At 43.1% G+C, this 19804-nt stretch overlaps 2 protein-coding genes across 11 annotated transcripts in view; one reads left to right on the top strand and one right to left on the bottom strand.

Moving 5' to 3' along the window:
- The first annotated feature begins 331 nt into the window (after window positions 1-331).
- Window positions 332-7065, top strand: SVIP (small VCP interacting protein). Its single transcript, XM_063331531.1, has 4 exons — window positions 332-529; window positions 2058-2108; window positions 4617-4730; window positions 5538-7065. Exons 1-4 carry the CDS (start codon window positions 344-346, stop codon window positions 5550-5552), a joined length of 366 nt encoding a protein of 121 aa, XP_063187601.1. The 5' UTR covers window positions 332-343; the 3' UTR covers window positions 5553-7065.
- Window positions 7066-11544: 4479 nt separating this feature from the next.
- Window positions 11545-19804, bottom strand: part of GAS2 (growth arrest specific 2) — a 97966-nt gene continuing 89706 nt past the window's right edge. For 7 of the 10 annotated variants that reach the window (XM_063331521.1, XM_063331523.1, XM_063331520.1 and 4 more), the window contains one exon: window positions 11546-12911. In XM_063331521.1, coding sequence (XP_063187591.1) covers window positions 12693-12911 — 219 coding nt within the window. In that variant the 3' untranslated portion in view covers window positions 11546-12692. Of the gene's footprint in view, window positions 12912-19804 lie in introns of all 10 variants that reach the window. The other 3 variants (XM_063331529.1, XM_063331530.1, XM_063331525.1) reach the window with 1 other exon arrangement.

The following is a 19804-nucleotide window of genomic DNA, read 5'->3' as shown; positions in this document are numbered from 1 at the left end:
AGACACCAGAACCGCGTTAGACCTTCAAAGGCAGGGGGTGACACCTGCCATGAGGGCCCAGCTCCCCCGCAGCACCGGCCGCCAGGGGATGGCAGCCCCGCCTCAGGGCATGGAAGCCCTCCCCGCCGCCGCACCGCGCTTCCAGCAGGCTCCGAATCCCTCTGCCAGCTTTACCAGGGGCGAGCTGGAAATTAATTAGACCGGCGTCTCTTTTGCCCTAATAGAATTAATTTAATTTAGCTTAATTCGCCGGGGGGGGCAACGGAACTAGCGCAGGCTTGCCTCCCCACCGGCCCCCGGCCAGCCATGCCCGCCCCCGGCCACACGCCGGGCCGCCAGCCCCATGACGGGGCGGGCCCTACCGGAGCGCGGCGCCTGGCGGGGGCCGCGGGCGGGGCCGGGGCCGGGGCCGCGGCCGCCGCCTCCTCGCCAACGCTGGCCAGCCCTGCCGGCGGTGGGGCCCGCCATGGGGCTGTGCCTGCCCTGCATGGGGGGCGCCGTCAAGGACGTGGTGGAGACGCCCGACCCGGTGAGTTGCTGCTCCAGTTTCCCTCCGTTCCTCCCTCCTTCCGCCCGGTTGTTTGTAAGCGGGCGGTGACGCCCACCGGCACCGGCCCTCGCGGGAGGGGGCTAAGAGGACGGGCCGCCTTCCTTAAAATGGAGGCCGGGGCTCCACAGCAGCCCCGGGTAAAAGCCTTGTGGCTGTCGCCGCGCCTGAGGCAGCGGCTGGGCCGGGGAACCTTGTCCTGGGGGAGCTGCCGGGGCCGCCGCCCGCGGCCTCCTCCGGTTCCGTCCCGCCTCTCGGTGGCGGGCGCTTGCGCGGGGACTGGGGGGGGGTCTCCCGTGAAGGGGGGGTCTCCCGTGAAGGGGGGGTTTGTGGCACAGTTGAGGCCAAGATGACCCGCGTTTTAACCAGAAACGGCAAAAACAGCGCTTGCAGCCAAAAAGCCACCCGCATCTTGGGCTGCGTCAAAAGCAGCGTGACCAGCAGGTGGAGGGAGGGGACTCTGTCCCTCTGCTCGCTCCGGTGTTTGGGGCCCCGCCTGCAGCGCTGCCTCCACCTCTGGGGCCACCAACACAAGAAGGACATGGACCTGTTGGAGCGGGGCCAGAGGAGGCCGTGGAGGTGATCCGAGGGCTGGAGCCCCTCTGCTGTGAGGACAGGCTGAGAGAATTTGTGGTGTTCAGCCTGGAGAAGAGAAGGCTCCGGGGAGACCTTAGAGCCCCTTCCAGTCCCTAAAGGGGCTCCAGGAAAGCTGGGGAGGGACCCTTTATCAGGGAGCATAGTGATAGTACATCGGGGAATGGTTTTAAACTGAAAGAAGGGAGATTTAGATGGGATACTAAGAAGAAATCCTTTCCTGTGAGGGTGGTGAGCCCCTGGCCCAGGTTGCCCAGAGAAGCCGTGGCTGCCCCATCCCTGGAGGTGTCCAAGGCCAGGCTGGATGGGGCTTGGAGCAGCCTGGTCTGGTGGGAGGTGTCCCCATGGCAGGGGGGTTGGAACTACATGATCTTTAAGGTCCCTTCCAACCCAAACCATTCTATGAAAACTGTGCTTTTCTCTCTAGTGCACAGTGCTGCTTGCTTCTAACTAACCTTCATAGGATGAAATTTTTCCTACACGGGTAGGAACCCATCCCCATGCTTTTTTACCCCTCAGCTGAGGATTTTGTGGGGGAGAAGAAGAGGAGCCCATTCGGCCTGGAAGAGAGCTTTTTCCCCTTTTGAAACTTCAAAAGGACGTTTCACACACTGCGTGCCTTCTCATTCCAGTCTGAATTTTTTGGAGTGAAGGCGTCACGCAGACAGCTGAATATGGATTTCTGGTGGGGTTTGACTAGATATGTCAGCAGCTGCTCTTCTAGCATATTAGTCACTGCAGCCACTTTGTTCTTGCAGAATGGCAGTGGAGGGAAAGATGATGCTAATTGACTTAAGGTTGGCATTTTGTGGCAGTTTACATTACAGATTTGAGTCATATTTAAAAACTAAGACTTTCAAACGAATGTACAGACTGTATTGGAAGAGAATTTCACTGTCTTTCACATTTTATTTAGGAAATAAAAAGAAGACAGCTAGCAGAAGCTGCTGAAAGGAGGCAGATGGAGGTAATGTCTGATAAAATGCCATTTATTCAAAGTATATCAAAATATAACCCCCACAGGTTTATGGGGAAAATAACTAGGGCTTCTGTGGGAACACTGGATATCGTGCCTGCATTGTGGGAATTGTCATTGAATACTTTCATAGTATTATTAATGTTTTACCATTTTTTAAAATATCTATATACAGTAGAGTTTTCACAGTGAGGTAGGTGCTGGAAGACCGTTGCAAGATAACAAGTTGTTTGGAAGTTTTGCAGTAGTTATAAAACAACCTAAGAACTGAAGAGCAGGTTCCACATTATTTCCCCCCCCCCTAAGACTTGAAAACAAAAGATTGAGAAATATTTCAAACCAGATCTTTCAAACAATTGTTTTGGTGGCAATTTCAAGTGGTATTGCACTTGTACTTCTCTTACAAATGTGGGTTATGGGCACTTCCATGTTCAGTTTATCAATGCGGCAACAATTGAGCACACTTCTCAACTCAGATTCCAGCAAAGAAGTGTTAACTTGTTCTTCTAGCTTTTTAAGTTTACTAAGCTTTAACCACTTAAATATCCTTAAAGTTAGGAGAGGTAGGATGCAAACGTCCTAGCAGAATGTAGAAATAGCCAGCCTATTTTTTCTTTTCCGTGCTTCTCAAAAAAGGCTTATAAAATACACCATGCAAAATCTATGATAAGTAAAAAGTGTATCATGGACACCAGAGCTGAACTGTGGAGAGAGGGGAATATGTTGTTTGTATGAGTGTTAGTGACGTTAGATATCGAATTAAAAATCGACCATTATTGACGAGGGCCATGTTGAGCTGGTTTTAAGGGAGTTTGGTGAATAATTGGAGCAACAGCTGAGTGATGCTTTGGAGTCCTTTTAAAAACTCTTGATTTTGTGTCAGACTACAAACTAAAAGCAATTCACATGTAATCTTAAGTCGCAAAGGGCTCTTTAAGCATAACTATAGGAAACATACTTTTGAGAAGCATGTGCAAGGGAAATGTCCCCATCTAGCTCTTAAATTGCTAAAAAGCTTTCCTGGGAGGACGGAGAAATGAAGCAACTTGCCTTATAGATGGCTTTGAAGTTCTGTAGTAGCCGTTAAAGAAAAATGGAAGCATCACACTCTTGTTACTTTCTTGTTTTGTAGATAAAACATCTACCAGGATTTTTCAGGACTATCTTTGAGAGCATTTCAGCCTCTGCACGTTGGGTAGTAGAGACGTCTTGCAAGTAGCCTAATTCAGTTTCCTCGTAAGGGACAAGGGAGAAGCTCAGATGTCCATCCCTGCTTAGTGATTTCCTGTACATGCTGCTTAACTGCTTGTTATTCAGCCTGAAATCACGTGAGGTGTTCTTCCTTTTGGGGTGCGGTAGAGACAATCCAGGTGCCTAACTCGCTTGGAATGCCAGTTGCCTAAAAGTGAGAAATCACAGGGTCTAAGTATGTTAGTGTTTGTTGGTAAGATTTGCCTTAGTAGCCCATTGAGAATTGTGTTTGTCATCAGGGCCTTGAATTTCGGGTGAGAGCGTTGCTGTTTTAACAGATTTTGAAAGATTTTAACATCTTTTGCATAGCTTTATGCTGTAGTATCGTAACTCTAAACTTACCCAAGAATTAGTTTTCAAAACATCCTCTTCCTAAGTTAGCAGTGTTAACCGTTTGTCTGTAGTTCTGATACTCCTACCATCTAGTCTAGGTCCTCATTAGACCATCAGCATGAGGGTATGAAGCAGACAGTTGACAACAAATTTCTCGCTAGTGCTGTACTACTGCTATGCACACGTCCTGTGAAGTTTGAAGGGTAGATGGTCACACAGGTTATTTGTCACAGATCACAATTTAGAAGTTGGATTTCTGGCAGCCTGGGCTAGCATTATTAACGCGACCTTTTTTTCTCCCCTGCATGTAAAGTTCCCATTGATGGTTTGTTTTTTTTTTTTTCCTGTAGCTATACAGAGCTTATGACTTTCTCTGTCTGCTTATTGAGTGTTGGAATAGTAGTTGTCATTATGATTTCCATCATCTGTATCCTATCTCTGGGTAGCCTTTTGATAAAAAGGGGTGGAAGAAGTGAATGGATGATGAAACAGCTTCAAGTTCTTAGAAGTTCTGGCTGCCCAAATTGTCTCTTCCCAGTTAATTCTGTTTGTGGGGGCAAGAGTAGGCCCTGACGCTGGAAAAAACACAGACTAAAAATTTACAGGACTTTCGGAAAGGGAAGTTTTGGTTCTGCATCTTAGGATGCAAAGCAGGTACATGTAATTGCATTAAATACGTTCACCTGGGTGTAACAACAATGTGAAACAAAATCACCCTCACATACCTACAGGACCAAGAGCTCACAGTATGAAGAAGTACCCTGAAAGGTCTGGGATTGTGTAATAGTAGCATTGCTTAATGTTTCAGTCTTTTCTTGCAAACCAGAGTTCACAAAATGGTGGTGTCAAGACTTGGAGTTTGGTTTATATCCCGAAAAACAGCAACTGCTCTTACCCACATGTGTTTTCTCCCAGGCTTCCTCTCGAGGTATTAAGAACGTTTACTCTGTAGAGCAGAAGAAAAAGAAACAGGAAGAAATAGAAAAAAGAATTGCAGCTTCGGGTTCTGGAGGAGAAGGAGGACTGAGAGTAAGTTTAAACAAAGAAACATGATGCAGCTGTCCTTACATTCACTGAGAAAATCCTGTTTTGTTGTCATCTACAAGATTGACTAACGAATAAAAACCAAGAGGAAGGGAAATGGAATAGAAATGGAAGGCTGTGTCATTATCACACAGCGTTCCTAATGAGACTTCGTTTCTGGGACGCAAAGACAGCAAGGATGGCAGAGAGTGTTTGCCACCCCCCTTCTTTCTCCCCAGTTTCTGCACCGACATTGTGTCAGTTCTACGGTACTCTCGGCACTGGGGACACTCCTCACTGAGTTGACCTGTACTCAGTGTCCCTTTTCACCACTGGTTGGGAGAACCTCTGAGGGAAGAGGTGCTACAGAAGATGTTTGAACTAAGTAGGGTAATGGCTTTGGGTTCCATGTATATGTCTCTCTTTACAAAAGAAACGTACAGTGTTGGCATAGATACTGATGAACTTCACTACTACTACTTTTCTAATGTAAACTTAGTCTCAGAAGGCCAGACGGAGGTGTAATTAAGAATTGGAATCTCTGCAAAGCAATAGATGCACCTGGTTATTGAAACACAGGCTTTGGAACCTCTTTCCTTTGTTGCTATATATGACTCAGGGGGCAAGAGTTTGTATAAGCTGCTGGGCTGCATGTCCTTCACTTGCTGGATATAAACGGTGCTATAACAGGGAGTTTATTGTCTTTAGACAACCTTGTGGTGGTTTTGTTGTTGTTTTCCTTGGTTTTTTTTTCTTTTTCTTATCCCTATCTTTGTACAAACCTGTGGTGCATCTTGTTGTTTTTGTCTTCAGTGGCAGGTTGGATAAATCTGAAGAGAAGATTGATGTTTACTGCCAATAACTTGCCAGTTTCTGCAGCAGAGTGGCAGTTGCTCGTCGTGTGGCTTTTGCTGTTTGCGTATGAAGACTCAGCAGTACTTTGCCATTGTGGGAGGACAGAAGTGGAAACATACACTAAGAAACCCGAGAACTAACTCTGAACACTAAGTTTTGGCCAAATTTGTTTTGTTTGTTTTATGTGCGTGTTTTGTTGCTTCCCTGCCAAGGGAGTGAGATGGGTTTTCGCACGTGGAAGTGGCCTCCTCACCTGTAGTCAGCCAGTGTACGTGTGCTGTCTGGTCGATCGATGTCTGTCTGTCTGCGTATGACTGGCTTAGGCACAGCTCTGGTGCCCATGTGTTGTTTCTGATGCTTATTTCAAGCTCCACAATTAAGCCCTTCTTTACATCCTCATGTAGAAAGCTGTTCATAAATATATTTGAATACGTGGGTGACAGCATTTCTCTTCCGTTTCCTAATGACTTTTGAACTGCTTAGGGATTTAGTGCCTTTTTCAAAAAAGAAAGCAGATTCATGGTGGGTCCTTACAAATGGAAGCATTTTGTGACACTAGTTAAAAAAAAAAAAAAATAGAAACCTTGGTAAACCCTGTATACTTATAAGAAGCAAGCTGTTTTATTCTGAGTCTAATAATTGTTCTGATTTTCTGATGTGGATTTCTTTTGAGTCTGTAAGTATTTATAATGAATACTGGAAGTTAAACATTAAATTAAAAATACTGTTATTAGTTGTTCTCCTTTATTACCACAAGAGGGCAATGCTGCACTTCTGAGGATTTTGAAAAACAAACGGCAAAAGCCTTCACTGCGTCATCCCTTGGATAGTTCATTTCCTGAAGCTTCTGCGTTATCTCGGTGGGTTCGTTACAGTGCAGTAACATTTGCCAAATGCCCACAGCTCTGTCACTTTTCTTCCATATTCAGCAATGTCTGTAATCCCCTTCCCCAGGGTGAAGCTGCCTTTGATGAGTTAGAGCTACCTAAGCTACCTAAGGGTTACAACTGGGCTTTCAAACTAGCGGCCTCGAGCCACTGCTTTGAGAGATGAGGGACGTTTGTTGCAGCGTGATCCACACCGGGAATCTGGATCTTATTTTCCCTGGAGAGCATTATGCTTGGCCTCAGTATGTTACTGGCCCCATTTTTGACCTAGTTTAGCATACAGAGGCTTTTTTTTTTTTTTTTTTTTTAAGAAAACCTAAATATTTCTTCCTTTACCTCCCCAAATAGCGTCTCACGCTGTCTTAGGAGCGCAGTCCTGACACAATGAGTTTCCTGGCTTGGCTGTCAGAATTGAGTTGAGAAGGGAGACTTTTCCAATATTAATGTCATGGCGTCTGAGCTAAAATGCTGCATCCTTGGCAGATGAATACCTACAGTTTCCTCTGATTGCTGGCAATTGCTCTCTTTAGTGTATTACTTGGTCATAGCAAATTCTAATGAAAATGCATCGAAATATAATAAAATGTACTAAATGTTAATTTGAAATGTGAATTTCACTCCAACGTCTGTCACGGTGGGTGTCCCACAAAGACACTTAAGCAGCACTTAACACCTGGTTGGTCACTTGGGGTATTTTGAACTTCATACATTGTTCTTTCCACTCTCCTCTCCGTCCTACTGTTCCCCGGAAGCCATAAAGGGGAGGAAACAACCACCAGGCTCTTTCCATCCAAGCCCTTACCCTGTAAAAGAGCTAGCACCGGAGTCTGCGCCTCAGCTGGCATCGTGAAGACTTTCATTTAAAACAGTGGAAATAAATAACCTGGTGAAAGAAATCACAGTTCCAGGGTCACCTGTTGCTATTTCGATGCTGTCCACACTGGCGGAGTCTGCGGTGTGAAGCGCCCGTCCTGCTGGGCTGGGACGTGCTGCGCTGCCCACCCTGGCTCCGCAGCCCCAGGGAAGCCTGTTCCGCCCTGGGTCTGTCACCAGTCGTGCTCTGCCTTCGAGTGAGAGTTGACCACCCACGCTGCTCCTCATCCGGCTCTTCCTCCTGGGAAGAGGGTTGGCGTGCTGGCGGCTGGCTGCCTGGCAGCTTTTCTGGAAGGTCTGAACCGCCTCAGAGGGAGTGGACCTTGTATTTAAGAGGCAATTCTTGCAACGTAGAATTACAGTAGAAGAAAATACTGCTCTTCTCTCTCTCCATCCTTTAAGTAAAGAACAGATATCGCTCTGCTTCTTAAGAGTCCCTGTTTTGAAAGTCAGATTAACTCCTACAGCTAAAAAACATGCCAGGATTTGGGGGTCCGTAGTTCTCTGTTACAAATCACCGATTGATGAAGCTATTTTTAAAGGAAGTTTCCATAACCTACCCATCTAACTGTTCAGATGGCCGGTCTGAACTGAATCTGGGAAATGATTTGGGTAAATAAAAACACCTCTCATTGTTTTAAGTTTTTTGGTAACAATAATCTCAGTTGAGAGTGGAAAGCAGAAGATACTGCAGTTCAGCAATATACAACTGTCAGCTACCCGAAGTGTACCATTAAATGGTAAGGCTGAGAGCTATGCTGTTAGAGCTGCTCCGTCCTTGTAGAAATAGCTGCCTCCCCGCTCGTTCTTACCACGCGGTGCTGCACCAAGTAAATCTGAAACACAGTAGGAATTTTGTCCTTGTTTCCCCCAATCCTAGATGTTTACTTCACCTCAGAGGCTGTTAAAATGCATCCATTCACATAGATTACGTAGGCAGTTGGCGTTTTGTTTGCTCTACAGCAAGTACCGCTATTCCTCTTTTCTCCACCTTCCGAAAGCTTTTTCAGTTTCTTGCAGATCACTTGAAGAGCTGCCGGCAGTCCAAGAGGAGCGCTCCCAAGCTGAACTGCTGGGGCTGACGCTGCCTGCCAGAGCAGAACCTTCGGGGCAGTAACAGAAAATGAAACCAGCCGCTACTGCACATTGTTAAAATACAGAGATTATGCCAGGGAGAGCGCGTTTGGGGCAGAACTCCCTGAGGCTCGGGAGGACACAGAAGCTGGGTCTCCATGAGGGCAGGTGGCACCACTGCAGGCCCTCAGGAAAGCAGGTGACTTCAGCATGTGGATTTGGCCGGGCGACAGACCAAGTCCTTGGGCCGCCGCTCATCAGGCACAGGTGGTGCCAGGAGTTGGACCGGGGTGGAAAAACCTCTCCAGCCCCATAAATGTTCGCGTGATCCCACGTCTCTGTTTCACCTTACTTTAGATTCCTAACATACCACAGGCTAAGGAAGTAGGAGATGCAAAGCCAAGCAGCAGCACTCTGCCTCCTTCCCCGACAGGTACCGCGTAGCAGCAGCCAGCCAGGCACTACAGAACATAAGACCCAAAAGAAACCCAAAAGAAACCCAAAAGAAACCCAAAAGAAACCCAAAAGAAACCCATCCTCGTGAGCCTCGTAAGTGCAACCAGATGCTTCTGTAACACCACGATGCGGGAAACAGCTCATCTCCCTGATCGGAAATGAACACATGTAATGAATTCGGTGTTGGGTCTTAAGTTACAAGAACCTTGCTGTACCTTCCCCCACACGTGTATTGGCACCTCCCTATTTCACCCTTCCCCACCAACAGCCCCTGAACTAATTTCCGTAGATATTACGTATCATCTCTGAACTGCTGTTGGAAAAAAGGTGGTAATGCAAAAGAAGGAGCAATTATCACTATAATAAAGATAAGAAAAAAAAAAGCCTATCCTCAATCAGTTATGTAAATAATCCTACTTGGAAGAAAAATTCCAGGTGATATATGATCAGCTTGGTGACAGAAGGTACCTCCTGTAAAGAGCAATAGCAGATGTTACAGTTACATTTCCAAACTAATTCTGAATTACTTCCAGCATGGAAATGCTTATTTGACATTATTATAATGGTTTTTAAAAGCGGTCTTACATAATTTAACCATCTTGAGTTTTGTTTTAGCAGAGTTACTTGTTCACAGCCAGCGGGAGCTGCCGTGGGGTTTGTTCTATGGCCCAACGAGGGCTTCGAGAAGAGGCTTCCTTGCAGTTCAGCTTTTTAGGACTTTCAGCCTCCTCAGCTGAGTTACGCAGCAACAGAGTAAGCTAAAAATCACTACATGGCGCCCTCCCTTACAGTCCGCTTCCAGGGCGAGTTCAACATTTCAGCATCTCATCAGCCGCTCTGTTAGTAAGAAACTATTTCACAGCCTCAGCTTTCCCCTCCCCTGGGGGCACAAGAGCTGCAGGTCTTCCCCGTTGTACTCTACCATTCAGTTTAGCCTGCTAAAAATCTGCACTGAATACCTTAATAGACAGGCCGTGGCATAGAACCCTGAGCAGTCATGCACTACAGCCAGCTGGTCAAAAGGTGTGTGGGGGGGTCTCCTCCCCACGTACCATCTCCGTGAAGAAGCCTGTCCTGTCCCCATCCCTGTTACAAGCAGCAGGGGCCAAACCCATTCAAGCAAGACCTTGCTGCTCAGCTTTGGCTTTTGAAATTGAGCCTTCGGCTCCTAACTCCTCTGAGCAGGCTGAATGATGAGACATTCCCCAACTCCTACATTGCTACAGGCTCCGACGCGCTGAGAAAATGCCATTTATCTAATTAGCAACACTTACCTTCAGAGTCAGATATTGCCAAGCCCCCTCCTCCAGAGCTAGCCAACTTACTGCATTATTTATTTATTTATTTTTGGTTGTTTTATTGATGCTCCTGCTTTAATTTCCTCCCCTGGTATCCACGCCCGCACCAGGTGGATCAGATGCAGTAAGTCCCACCTGCAAGCCTCTGACACAGATTAGGTGGTAGTGCCAATACTTTAAAAAAAAAAAAAAAATCCTGTATAGGTGTCCCATTCTGGAACTGGTGAAGTTGAAGTTTTAAGTCAGGAAGTGTTTTAATGTGATTTTTTTTTTTTTTTTAAGATGCTTGAGTGCCCTGAATCAAAGAAGACTATTCTGATAGCTACAGTCCAAGCGCATAAAGCCGTTCGTGTTTAATTTGAAGCCTTGGTTTGGATTTACCAGGATTATTTGTTGAAGTTTAGCATTAAAGTAAACCAAAGAATACTTTTTTTTTATAATACTAGTATCTGTTCTTTATTTATTAACATGTAAGCACCTTCAAATATTTTAAAGAAAAAACATAACAGTAATGCAAACTGAATCCTGGATAATGGAAATACAACTATTTATGTTTAAAAGAATAGCCATTATTTCAAAATATAACATTTGACACCTTCACAAGTGATTTTTTTTTCTTCTCTGTTCATTTGAAAACAGGTTTCTCGGTGCATATATTAAGAACATGGGTGGTTTTTTTCAGCTGTGCTGTATTTTTAAAAATAATGGTGCCTGTCGTCTGTTCTCCGCTCCCAGAAGGGCTGCATATGTCGCTTCTATGAGAACTGGGTTTTCCTATGGCTTTGCAAAGGATTTACTGCTTGACTATATGTTTAATCTTCCTAGAAAAGGTCTCAAAATAAGAATAAAAGGCTGCAATTTTTTTGTCCTAAAAACATTTGGAATTATGTCCTGCTACTTAGCATGGTGCACCAAGGAATTGTGAAGTGTTTGTATGGAGCGGATATTTACAGGTGGTGCCACGGGAGCGAGATACAACGTGCTGACTTTAAGAAGGTGTGGAACATGAAAGAAGGAGGGCTCGATCCTGTCGGGCCAGTAGATATTTTGCAGTTAATTTTAACAGACCACAGGAGCAGACCTTAAGGCTATGTTTTAAAACGAAACCTCAAAAAATACAGAAAAAGACCGGTTGGTACTTCAAAAATGAGCAAGAACGCTTTCAATTTTTTCTTTCCCTGCGAAGGAAAATTAATTTTCACTAACATCCAGGTATTTCTGTGCCCTCCGTAGTGAGTGCGTGCTCGCCCCATTCACTGCGTACCTCAGAATTAAGTTAGCGAGCAGTATTAGCTATTGTGTACTACACATATCTACTGCATCCAGTCAGTAGCAGCGAAGTGCGGGAACGCAGATTACGGATAATAAATAAGACTTTCAAAAGGTATGAGTATTTTAAAAAAGTTTATTTCATTTTTAATGAAACAACTGAGTTCTGCTCAAATTTATACAGTCAGTGAAATAATCCTATAAAATGATTTTTCTAGGACATTACAAGGCACATAAATTACCAAATATAAACATAGAAAAGTAGCCAAAATAATGAACTAAGCCCCCATATGCCTTTAGCTATTTTAGAGGTGTGTGAATGATTTACAAGAATGTGAATCACTCTACTGACAAGGTAATGCATATTTCACATTCGGCATGACCAAGAAAATTAAAAATAAGGGGAAAGAAAAGCTCAGATTCCAGAAGAGTGGAGTGTTTTGGGAGTCAGCATCTTCTGAAGCTCCTCCCTGGGTCAAAGGGCTGCGCATCTCTGCCTGCTTCCCCTCGTGGTACATCAACCCCCAACGCAACTGGCCATGGCCATTGTCTGACAGAGGAAGGGGCAACCTCTCAACTTCCCCGTGCTTCTATATCGGGCAACTTGGTGAAAAACAGGAAGGATTTACGTACAGATCTAGCCCCGAGCATTGTCTTCAGCTTTAAAGAGTAGAAGGTGTGGGGGTTTTTTTCTCGGGCTTTTTCTTTATAAAATAATCGCTTTGGGAAGTTGTTTGGCATGCAAAAAGTCTTTATGTTCTACTGGTTAAGAAAATCTTGCAACCCATAAAAAGTCAATTTTTACTTCATTTCAAGAGGCATTACCAAATAATTCCCACAAATATTCTTTTTCCACCTGCATATATATTTTTCAACTAGCCTAACAGTCAAGGATTCAATGTAATAAGATTTTCATACAAATATATTGTATTGTGTATTTTCTTCCATTAACAGGATCTGCTCCTTTATGTAACTCTAAGTATACATTCACATATTAAAGAGTAATAATTTGGCTAAAAATATATGTCTATTTCTTATCTGATTGTAGTAATTAGCCTATCGAGGGTAATTTGCTATAAAAGATATAGTACTAGAAATAAATAGTTCTACAATTCAAAGATCTTCAAAACGGGTTGCCATTTCCAGTCTGTCTTAAATTTTCCAAAGTCCTTTTAAAGCATAAACTAAATTTACTACACTTGAGAAAACAATTTGGACCTACATACATAGAGTCCCGATCACATGAGAAGCTTATTTCACTTAATCTCCTTCTTGGTTTTGTAATGGGCAGAAACCACCAGATAATTGTCTGGATTCATGTCCCTGAGGGTCGGAGACTTGCTCTGGATCGGAGAAGTTTTCCCATCCACTCGGGAGATCTGCAACATTCGGCACGGGTCGTGCTTCAGTAAGTAACCTGCAAAAGTCTCCCATCCTCCTCCAACACGGACCATCACGTGTTTGTTGTGCAGCATCTGAAATTACACAGACAGGAGAAAAAACCCACAAAAACTCTTGAAAGTGAACGGTTCACTGGGAAACCACGCTCTTTTTCTACTGGGAAAGGCTGTGCTTACTTTAATTAAAAGTCACAGGCATATGTTAGTAGTCTGCTTTGTAATAAAAGGAAAAGAAAAGAAATAGTAGAATGGTTTTTACTTGAATTCAGTAAGCAAATTATAAAAACTGTAAGCATATTAGGTAGGATTTAAAACTAAAGATTTTCCTATTTTATGTAAACAGTGCTACATGTTTTTCTTGTCCCGCAGCACTGAGTGATCCTATTCTTCATGCGTTCAGTTAGGAAACATGAATGTTTTTCAGATTAATTTTTTGAAGAAGTGTTAGTAAAGACACCGTTTTGTATGTCTTGAAACTGGCTTTTCTTTATAAGCTACGGATCTATAGAAATGGAGTAGTGAGAGACAATCAACCCAAACAATCACCTCTATCACCTAAAATATCAAAATAATTATTTAAGGAAATGAAGTACCACTTAGTTTAACAATTTAGTATTGCTGACATACATTCTAACTAAAATAGCCTGATGTTGTAATGAAGTTAGTCTAATGAGGGACATGAGAAATACTGTATCTGGAAGTGTTTGGAGACACCTGAATTTATGCTGAATTAAGAAAGAAAATACAAGAAAAGTCCCCAGGCTCTTAGTAGCGGGAAAGCTCAGTACTGCTTACCCTTGCTCTCTTTATTCCAGAAACACTGGGCCTGACCTACAGAGCAGTTTCACGTTGAGAGGGGCATCTAACTGCCAAATTAGGAACCTGTCTCTAACGTATATCCTCCAGATCCACACTCATTTTTTGACTGAAATCCAACAAAACTTTTCCCCAAGTACAAATGCAACTTCTCCCGCGTCTGCACCTGTGATTTCAGTCAGCAATTTCACTGTCATTTCCCTGCTCCGGCTCTCCACGCACAACAGCCAAACAAATACCAGTGAGGTATCATAAAGCAGCATACGCCATAGAAGCCGCACCATAAATCACGCGTTGAAAAGTGCTTTGATTAGTACATCTTATGAAATGCTGAACATCATTTAGCCGTAGTGGCAGGAATTAAAAATTGGCCCTGTAAAAGGCATGCCAGAAGATGTTTAACGTAGTCTGGGTAACGACGGTTGGATTTACGGCTGTGACATGTATATGGGCTCTTCTACACGTCCAAAACTCCCTCCAGGGCCCTTGAGGGTATTTGCAGTTGAGACTTAGGTGGCACATAAACCTTTGGTAACAGCACGATTCAGATTAGCACACATAGCATAGACAACAAAACAAGAAAAATGCCCGATCAAACAAAATCACAGAAAATAAAAGGCAAAAATGCAACTCTTCCAAAAAGAAAAAAGCACACCAACCAACAAACCAACAGCTCAGCCTAAAAATAAGTGGTTTGACTTCTGTCACGTGAGGTGACAGATCCACCTGGAGCGAAGAAAGCACGGAAAGCCGTGCAACTTTCTCAAGTTTGAAAATCAGGATAAGCTTACCAAGAAGCAAACTCTTGGTTTAAATAAGCAGCTGCAAATGAATTCATGTTAGAAAGTTTTCATTTAAAACATTTTAATGCAAGAAAATTCTTGTTTCTGCATTTTGTTTTTTACGTGAAACACGGTGGGAAGTCAAATCAGCTTTACAGACAGTGAAAAATAATGTTACTTCTGATCCATCCTAACGAGAGCACACTTAAATACTCTCAGTTTAATTAACATCTCTCAGCAGCTGAAGCTGCCTGTGCTGTTGCTGTGGGTTGTCGGAGCGTTTGCCTCTGCAATAGCTATACACCAGTGAGGTTTTGCTCTAGATTTACAAGGGTATGAAATACTCAGACTGACATCTTCATCAATCACGCTTTTTCTCTTTCCACTCAAGCTTCGTATTTTAGTTTCAAGACTTCATTTTGAACTGACGACGGTACGATCAGCCTTCTGCGGCATGAGATTTGAACCAAGTCTTTAGTCTGGACAATATATCATGGAAGAAGCAAATGGTTTTTACATCAAGTTTGAAAACGGCAGTTCAAGTGGCGACACAGCCTTGAGACAAAAGTGCCTGCAGAATTTTATTTAGAAACTTTCTCCTCTTTGAATATCTAAAAAAGCATTTGAGCAATGCCCCCAAAACTTTTCACGTTAATATATTTAAAGCCCAACTTCGGTCCACTGCGGCGCGCGATGCGGCTGTGGGAAGGAGTTAACTGCTGCTGAATTTCAGCTTCCACATATTGTCACGGGGGGGTTCACGTTCCAGAAGCAGCGAGTATCTGGACTTTTGATTAAGAGTTGGGAATGGAAAGTTAGCAAAAAGTGTATTTGGTTCAATTGCCCTTAGGGACTACTGTGCAGACAAATAAAACCTACTGCTGGTACGTTATTTCCTGATGCTCAGGTTAAACGTACATCTTCTGGTTTTCCCCTCTTTTTGCTTTCTCTTTGTATTATTATACTATTATAAAATTCACTGAATGCTTGCTTTCTATAGAGACTGGGTTTTCCTGCGTCCTAAATATAGTCATTGTTCACGCTGTGCTGTGCCACAAAAGCACCATTTTACTCCTGCGGCCATATTTTGATTTTAGTAATAGCAGCACAAATCCCGAATAATTCTGCTACCTTCAGAATTGCTCCAGGTTCACAGAAGTATAAAAGAATTCTCACCAAGAAAAGAAAAAAAAGAATAAAATAACTTGCTCTACTTTCTAACTGAAAAAGCAGTTTTCTCCTGACATACTTTAGCTGAAGATGAAACTTTTGAGATTTTATGATTCACCCCATTCAGCTTTTCCATTGCATGAGATCTCTGAGAAAGAAAAAGTTGGATTCTACAATAATAAAGTTTATCAGCCAGTTATCAATGTAAATAAATTGATGACATGCATGCATTTTCACACTGCTATCCAGCCAATTGAAAATGAGAAAACCCTTCCTGTAAAATAAATCAAACATGTTTACGACTGCCGTAAATCGTCATTATACCAGCTGTGTCTGAAGCAGGGCTGTCGCTAAAGCGGTTCCCTCTAGAATCTGCGGGTAGGTTGAACCTATGGCGAAGTAGATGACCAGACAATCGCATCGCAGGGGGAGACATTATCGATTGGTTTGGTATGCGTTAAGGCTGTATCAAGAGATAACACGAAAAATACCCAATAAAAGTTAGGTCAACTAAGCTGCCGTCGCATAGGACTTTGGCATCAAAGTGAAATATAGTCTAAACGGTTCTGGTTTTCACATAAGTAAGTTTAGAGAGCTTTATGGTTTATTAAAGAGATATTAGGTGGTATGTAAAGATATTAAGCTCGTATAAATGAGCATAGTTTTACTGACTTGGAAAAAATCTATTCTGTTTTACAGGAACCGAAAATCTGGCCCAATATTCTTGTTATTCAGATTATATTATAACTTTCATGAAGACTATTTCAGGGAGGGGAGGGGAAGCAGGAGGAGCAATTACACACTATGGATCTGATCCAAGTACTGCAAAAGCCAACGGAAAGAATCCTACTGACTCGAAAGGAACCTGGGCTGGCCTCTGGAAGCCAAACGCAGCAACCTAAAGCAAATGATAGCCTGGTGTTCCTTGGTGTGATTTTAGGCCAACTTCAGAACCGATGTAGGCTACATACTCAGAGCATATTGGCTATAAAATCCAAAGGTGTTTGGCAAAACAACGCAGTGCATTGCACCAGTGGCTGTGCAAAGCAAATAATGCGCTCCAAAAGTGAAACGTGAATGATTGGGAGAGAGAAGAATTGAAAACACATCAATTAATTTTTACTGAATATGAGCCACTTAGACTCACTGTCATCAGTAGATATAACCCTTGTTTCTCATACCTTAGAATTTAGAGGACCTTCTTTGAGAGGTGTTCAGCCCAGGAAACGGGCTTCTACATCAATGTATTTTTACACTGATCCCAGAGACATCGCAGGCCAACATTAAGGAAAGCCCACTGTTGTTTAGACTTATCCGCATTATTGTGTCAGACCACTACCCTTCAAGGCCTGAGGTAAGTACACACACGGTACACTCAGACATGGCACCCCTACTATATGTTTGTGCTGCAAGCCCAGATGATGCTACTTAGGAGTCATTTTGCTCCAGCTTGTCTGTACCATTTATGTTGATGATCTACCCTCCTGTCTATGCAAAAAATTAGTTATTCACTGACCAGTCTTGGTAAAAAGAAGGTGAGGGCAGAGCACAACACTTAGACCAAGAACAGGACCCAGATCTGGGCTACCAGCCTTCCCTAATAAGCGTCTGAGCCTGTATCTAGAATATGGTATTGTCAAGTAATGACGAATTGTCCCACAGGGCACAGCTCATGAGGACATTTCATGGAGTAGGACATCTCTTCCATACAAGAGACTGTGGTCTCCCTCGGCATCTTCCTAGTAACTGACATTAGGAGAGAACTTGCAGCCTGTGGCTGTGTGTGTGGCTGACAGAAGGTGAATTCTTCTTGGAATTTGGTATGTGTATTTATATGGAAAAGAAAAAAACTATTATTTCGGGACTTGAGAGACTATTGCTTCAAAGAACAAAGCCTGTGTTGTCAAATGTCAAAATTTTACTCTGTCTCACAGCAAAACAAACGTAACGGTAAAGCTCTAAAGTCCACAAATACAGTCCTCAAATTCCCCAGCAATTTTGATGCTTAGCAGTTACCTAGGCCTCTCGAAGCTCACCACTGGAAATTCTCACACCATTTAATGTGGAGAAGGTCTAGCCTAGTCAGGCCCTGAGAAAGACTCTGTGAAAGACTGGCAACATGCAGAGAAGCCTATCTAGCTGTATGCCTTCAGAGAAGCTCCGACGATATTAATTCAACATCCCTGACAGTCACCAGAACATACAAAAGTTCACATTAACAGATAATGCCGATACTCCATTCAAACAGGTGGTGACTGTCCAAGAGGAGGACACTGAGGAGACCTGAATGGGTACTGACCATTGGTCTGATAAAGGTCTGACAACTGGTCTGAAAATGTGTTTGATTAAAAAAGAAATTGAGGGAAACTACACAGATGTGACGCATGTGCTGAGAGTGCATCTGATGGGGCAAGCCAGTAGCAGACTGGAGTTCAGACTCCTGCTTGTTCCGTGGAGGTTTTGAGGGGACCTCACAGGAGCAAGTGCAAGGGCATTGGCCAAAAGAAAAAAAGCTGCAGTGCTGCCCTGTGGACCGTGGATTAGTGATCCTTAATCACGATGCACAGCAAGCTCATATTTCTGTTATCATATTGGCAGTTTACTCATTTCCAGTGCAGCGAGTGCAGTAGTCGGCATTTACACCAAGTCTTCTAAATCCACTCAAATGGGGAAGTGAATTTTCAGAAGTTTGTAGGTAACTGTTGCTATATGGAGTTTTTCTACTTCTCTGAGAATTCAGTGACCTGAAAACACCATCAAGAATGCATAATAGTCTCCTGATGAATTGCTGCAAGCCACGTAATTACAGACGTTAAAAATACCTTGTTAGCAGAGGTTACACAACTTCATCACTAGAGTTCATTGTAAAATTTATTGCAAAATCCTGCAGTACCACCAGATTTGAACACCAGTCAGGTTGGATTTAGATACATTCCTATTTTAAGAAGTTTACGGCCACTGTAGCATACATTTTATAAAAGGTATTACTGCTGCTACATACATAGAGTTCACCCTTACGGACACAAGGGATCGTGGGAGCAATTCCCAAGAGGATACGGAAGAAAACCAGCTTCCAGCTGGAAAGCTAGAAAGCTTCCCTCCAACTATTCTTATTCCTGGCTTTCATTCACCTTTTGTCATTGAATTTGTGTGTGTTGTCTTCTTAGAGAAAAGTTTGAGTCTGATAAAACATAAAGCTTATTTTAGACTTACAAGAGCTCACTTATGTGCCTAAGTGCACGTCTAAGGAACTCAGACCTCAACTCTGCAAATCTGAACAAGTGCAAATTATGTAGCCAATTCCAGATATTAATTATTCACCCACACTGAAGTAATCTACTTATAGCATATTAATGTGCATTTTGGCAGGCAATACTATTTTAGTCCCTTCCAACCTGAATTATCCTATGATCTGATTGTATTAAGAAAAAAAAAAAAAATTAAAAAAATCCTTCCCTGCCTGAAAACCAGGAAAAATGCACTCCTCATTTTTCCCTGTCATCCCTCATTAAGTCACATTTTGCCTAGGACCTCTCTTCATATAGAATTCTACAAAACTGTTTTGGATTATGTTTACTAGTTTTAAAAGTTCCCAACGATGCAACTTGTATCACCCCAGTCACTGCATATGGCTTTGTTTAGGGACCTCCGCTGAGTTTCTGCGTTGTCGTTCTAAAACCCCAATAAAGGAGCCTGCACTTCCCCTCTCCGCAGACACCGTGATAACGACATGGAAAAGAGACAGCTCGCTGGATTAACATCTCCCGCTCATTTTCAGGGATTTGTATGTAGTAAATCACACTAAATGAATCTCACTTAGCTGGAAAAAGCATTATAAAAAAAGCTCAGCTTGAAAAATAGATGTCAAGAGCATGCTCGTATGATTAATTACTTGTCACAATATTTCTAGCTGTGCTGCAGTTGAGTTTGATAATTAACACACTTTCTGAATTATAAAGAATTTTATTTTAATGTTATATCCTGGGCTGTATCAAACGCATTAACAGGTCTCCGCACAGTTTATTGAAACAATCTCTTATACTATGTTGTATAAACAAAGAATGGGATAGAATGATACTTGATAAATTATTTATAAGCTTCGTTGGTTCAAGTCTGTATTCCTGAAACAAATCAAATGCAAACATTCCTGATTCTTACAGTAAATATTAATGGTGGAAAATAAAACAGAATGGAGGCATT

This window comes from Chroicocephalus ridibundus, chromosome 4 (genome assembly GCF_963924245.1).
Source record: "Chroicocephalus ridibundus chromosome 4, bChrRid1.1, whole genome shotgun sequence".
NCBI lineage: Eukaryota > Metazoa > Chordata > Aves > Charadriiformes > Laridae > Chroicocephalus > Chroicocephalus ridibundus.
The sequence above is the reverse complement of the archived record's forward strand: the minus strand, read 5'-3'. Positions and strand labels throughout refer to the sequence as shown.

Bases quoted from the DNA above. Each gene is read 5' to 3' on its own strand.
- SVIP (XM_063331531.1), top strand. From the start codon at position 344: ATGACGGGGCGGGCCCTACCGGAGCGCGGCGCCTGGCGGGGGCCGCGG. The intron at 530-2,057 runs GTGAGTTGCTGC...CATTTTATTTAG, and splicing joins TGGTGGAGACGCCCGACCCG to GAAATAAAAAGAAGACAGCT. The intron at 2,109-4,616 runs GTAATGTCTGAT...GTTTTCTCCCAG, and splicing joins CTGAAAGGAGGCAGATGGAG to GCTTCCTCTCGAGGTATTAA.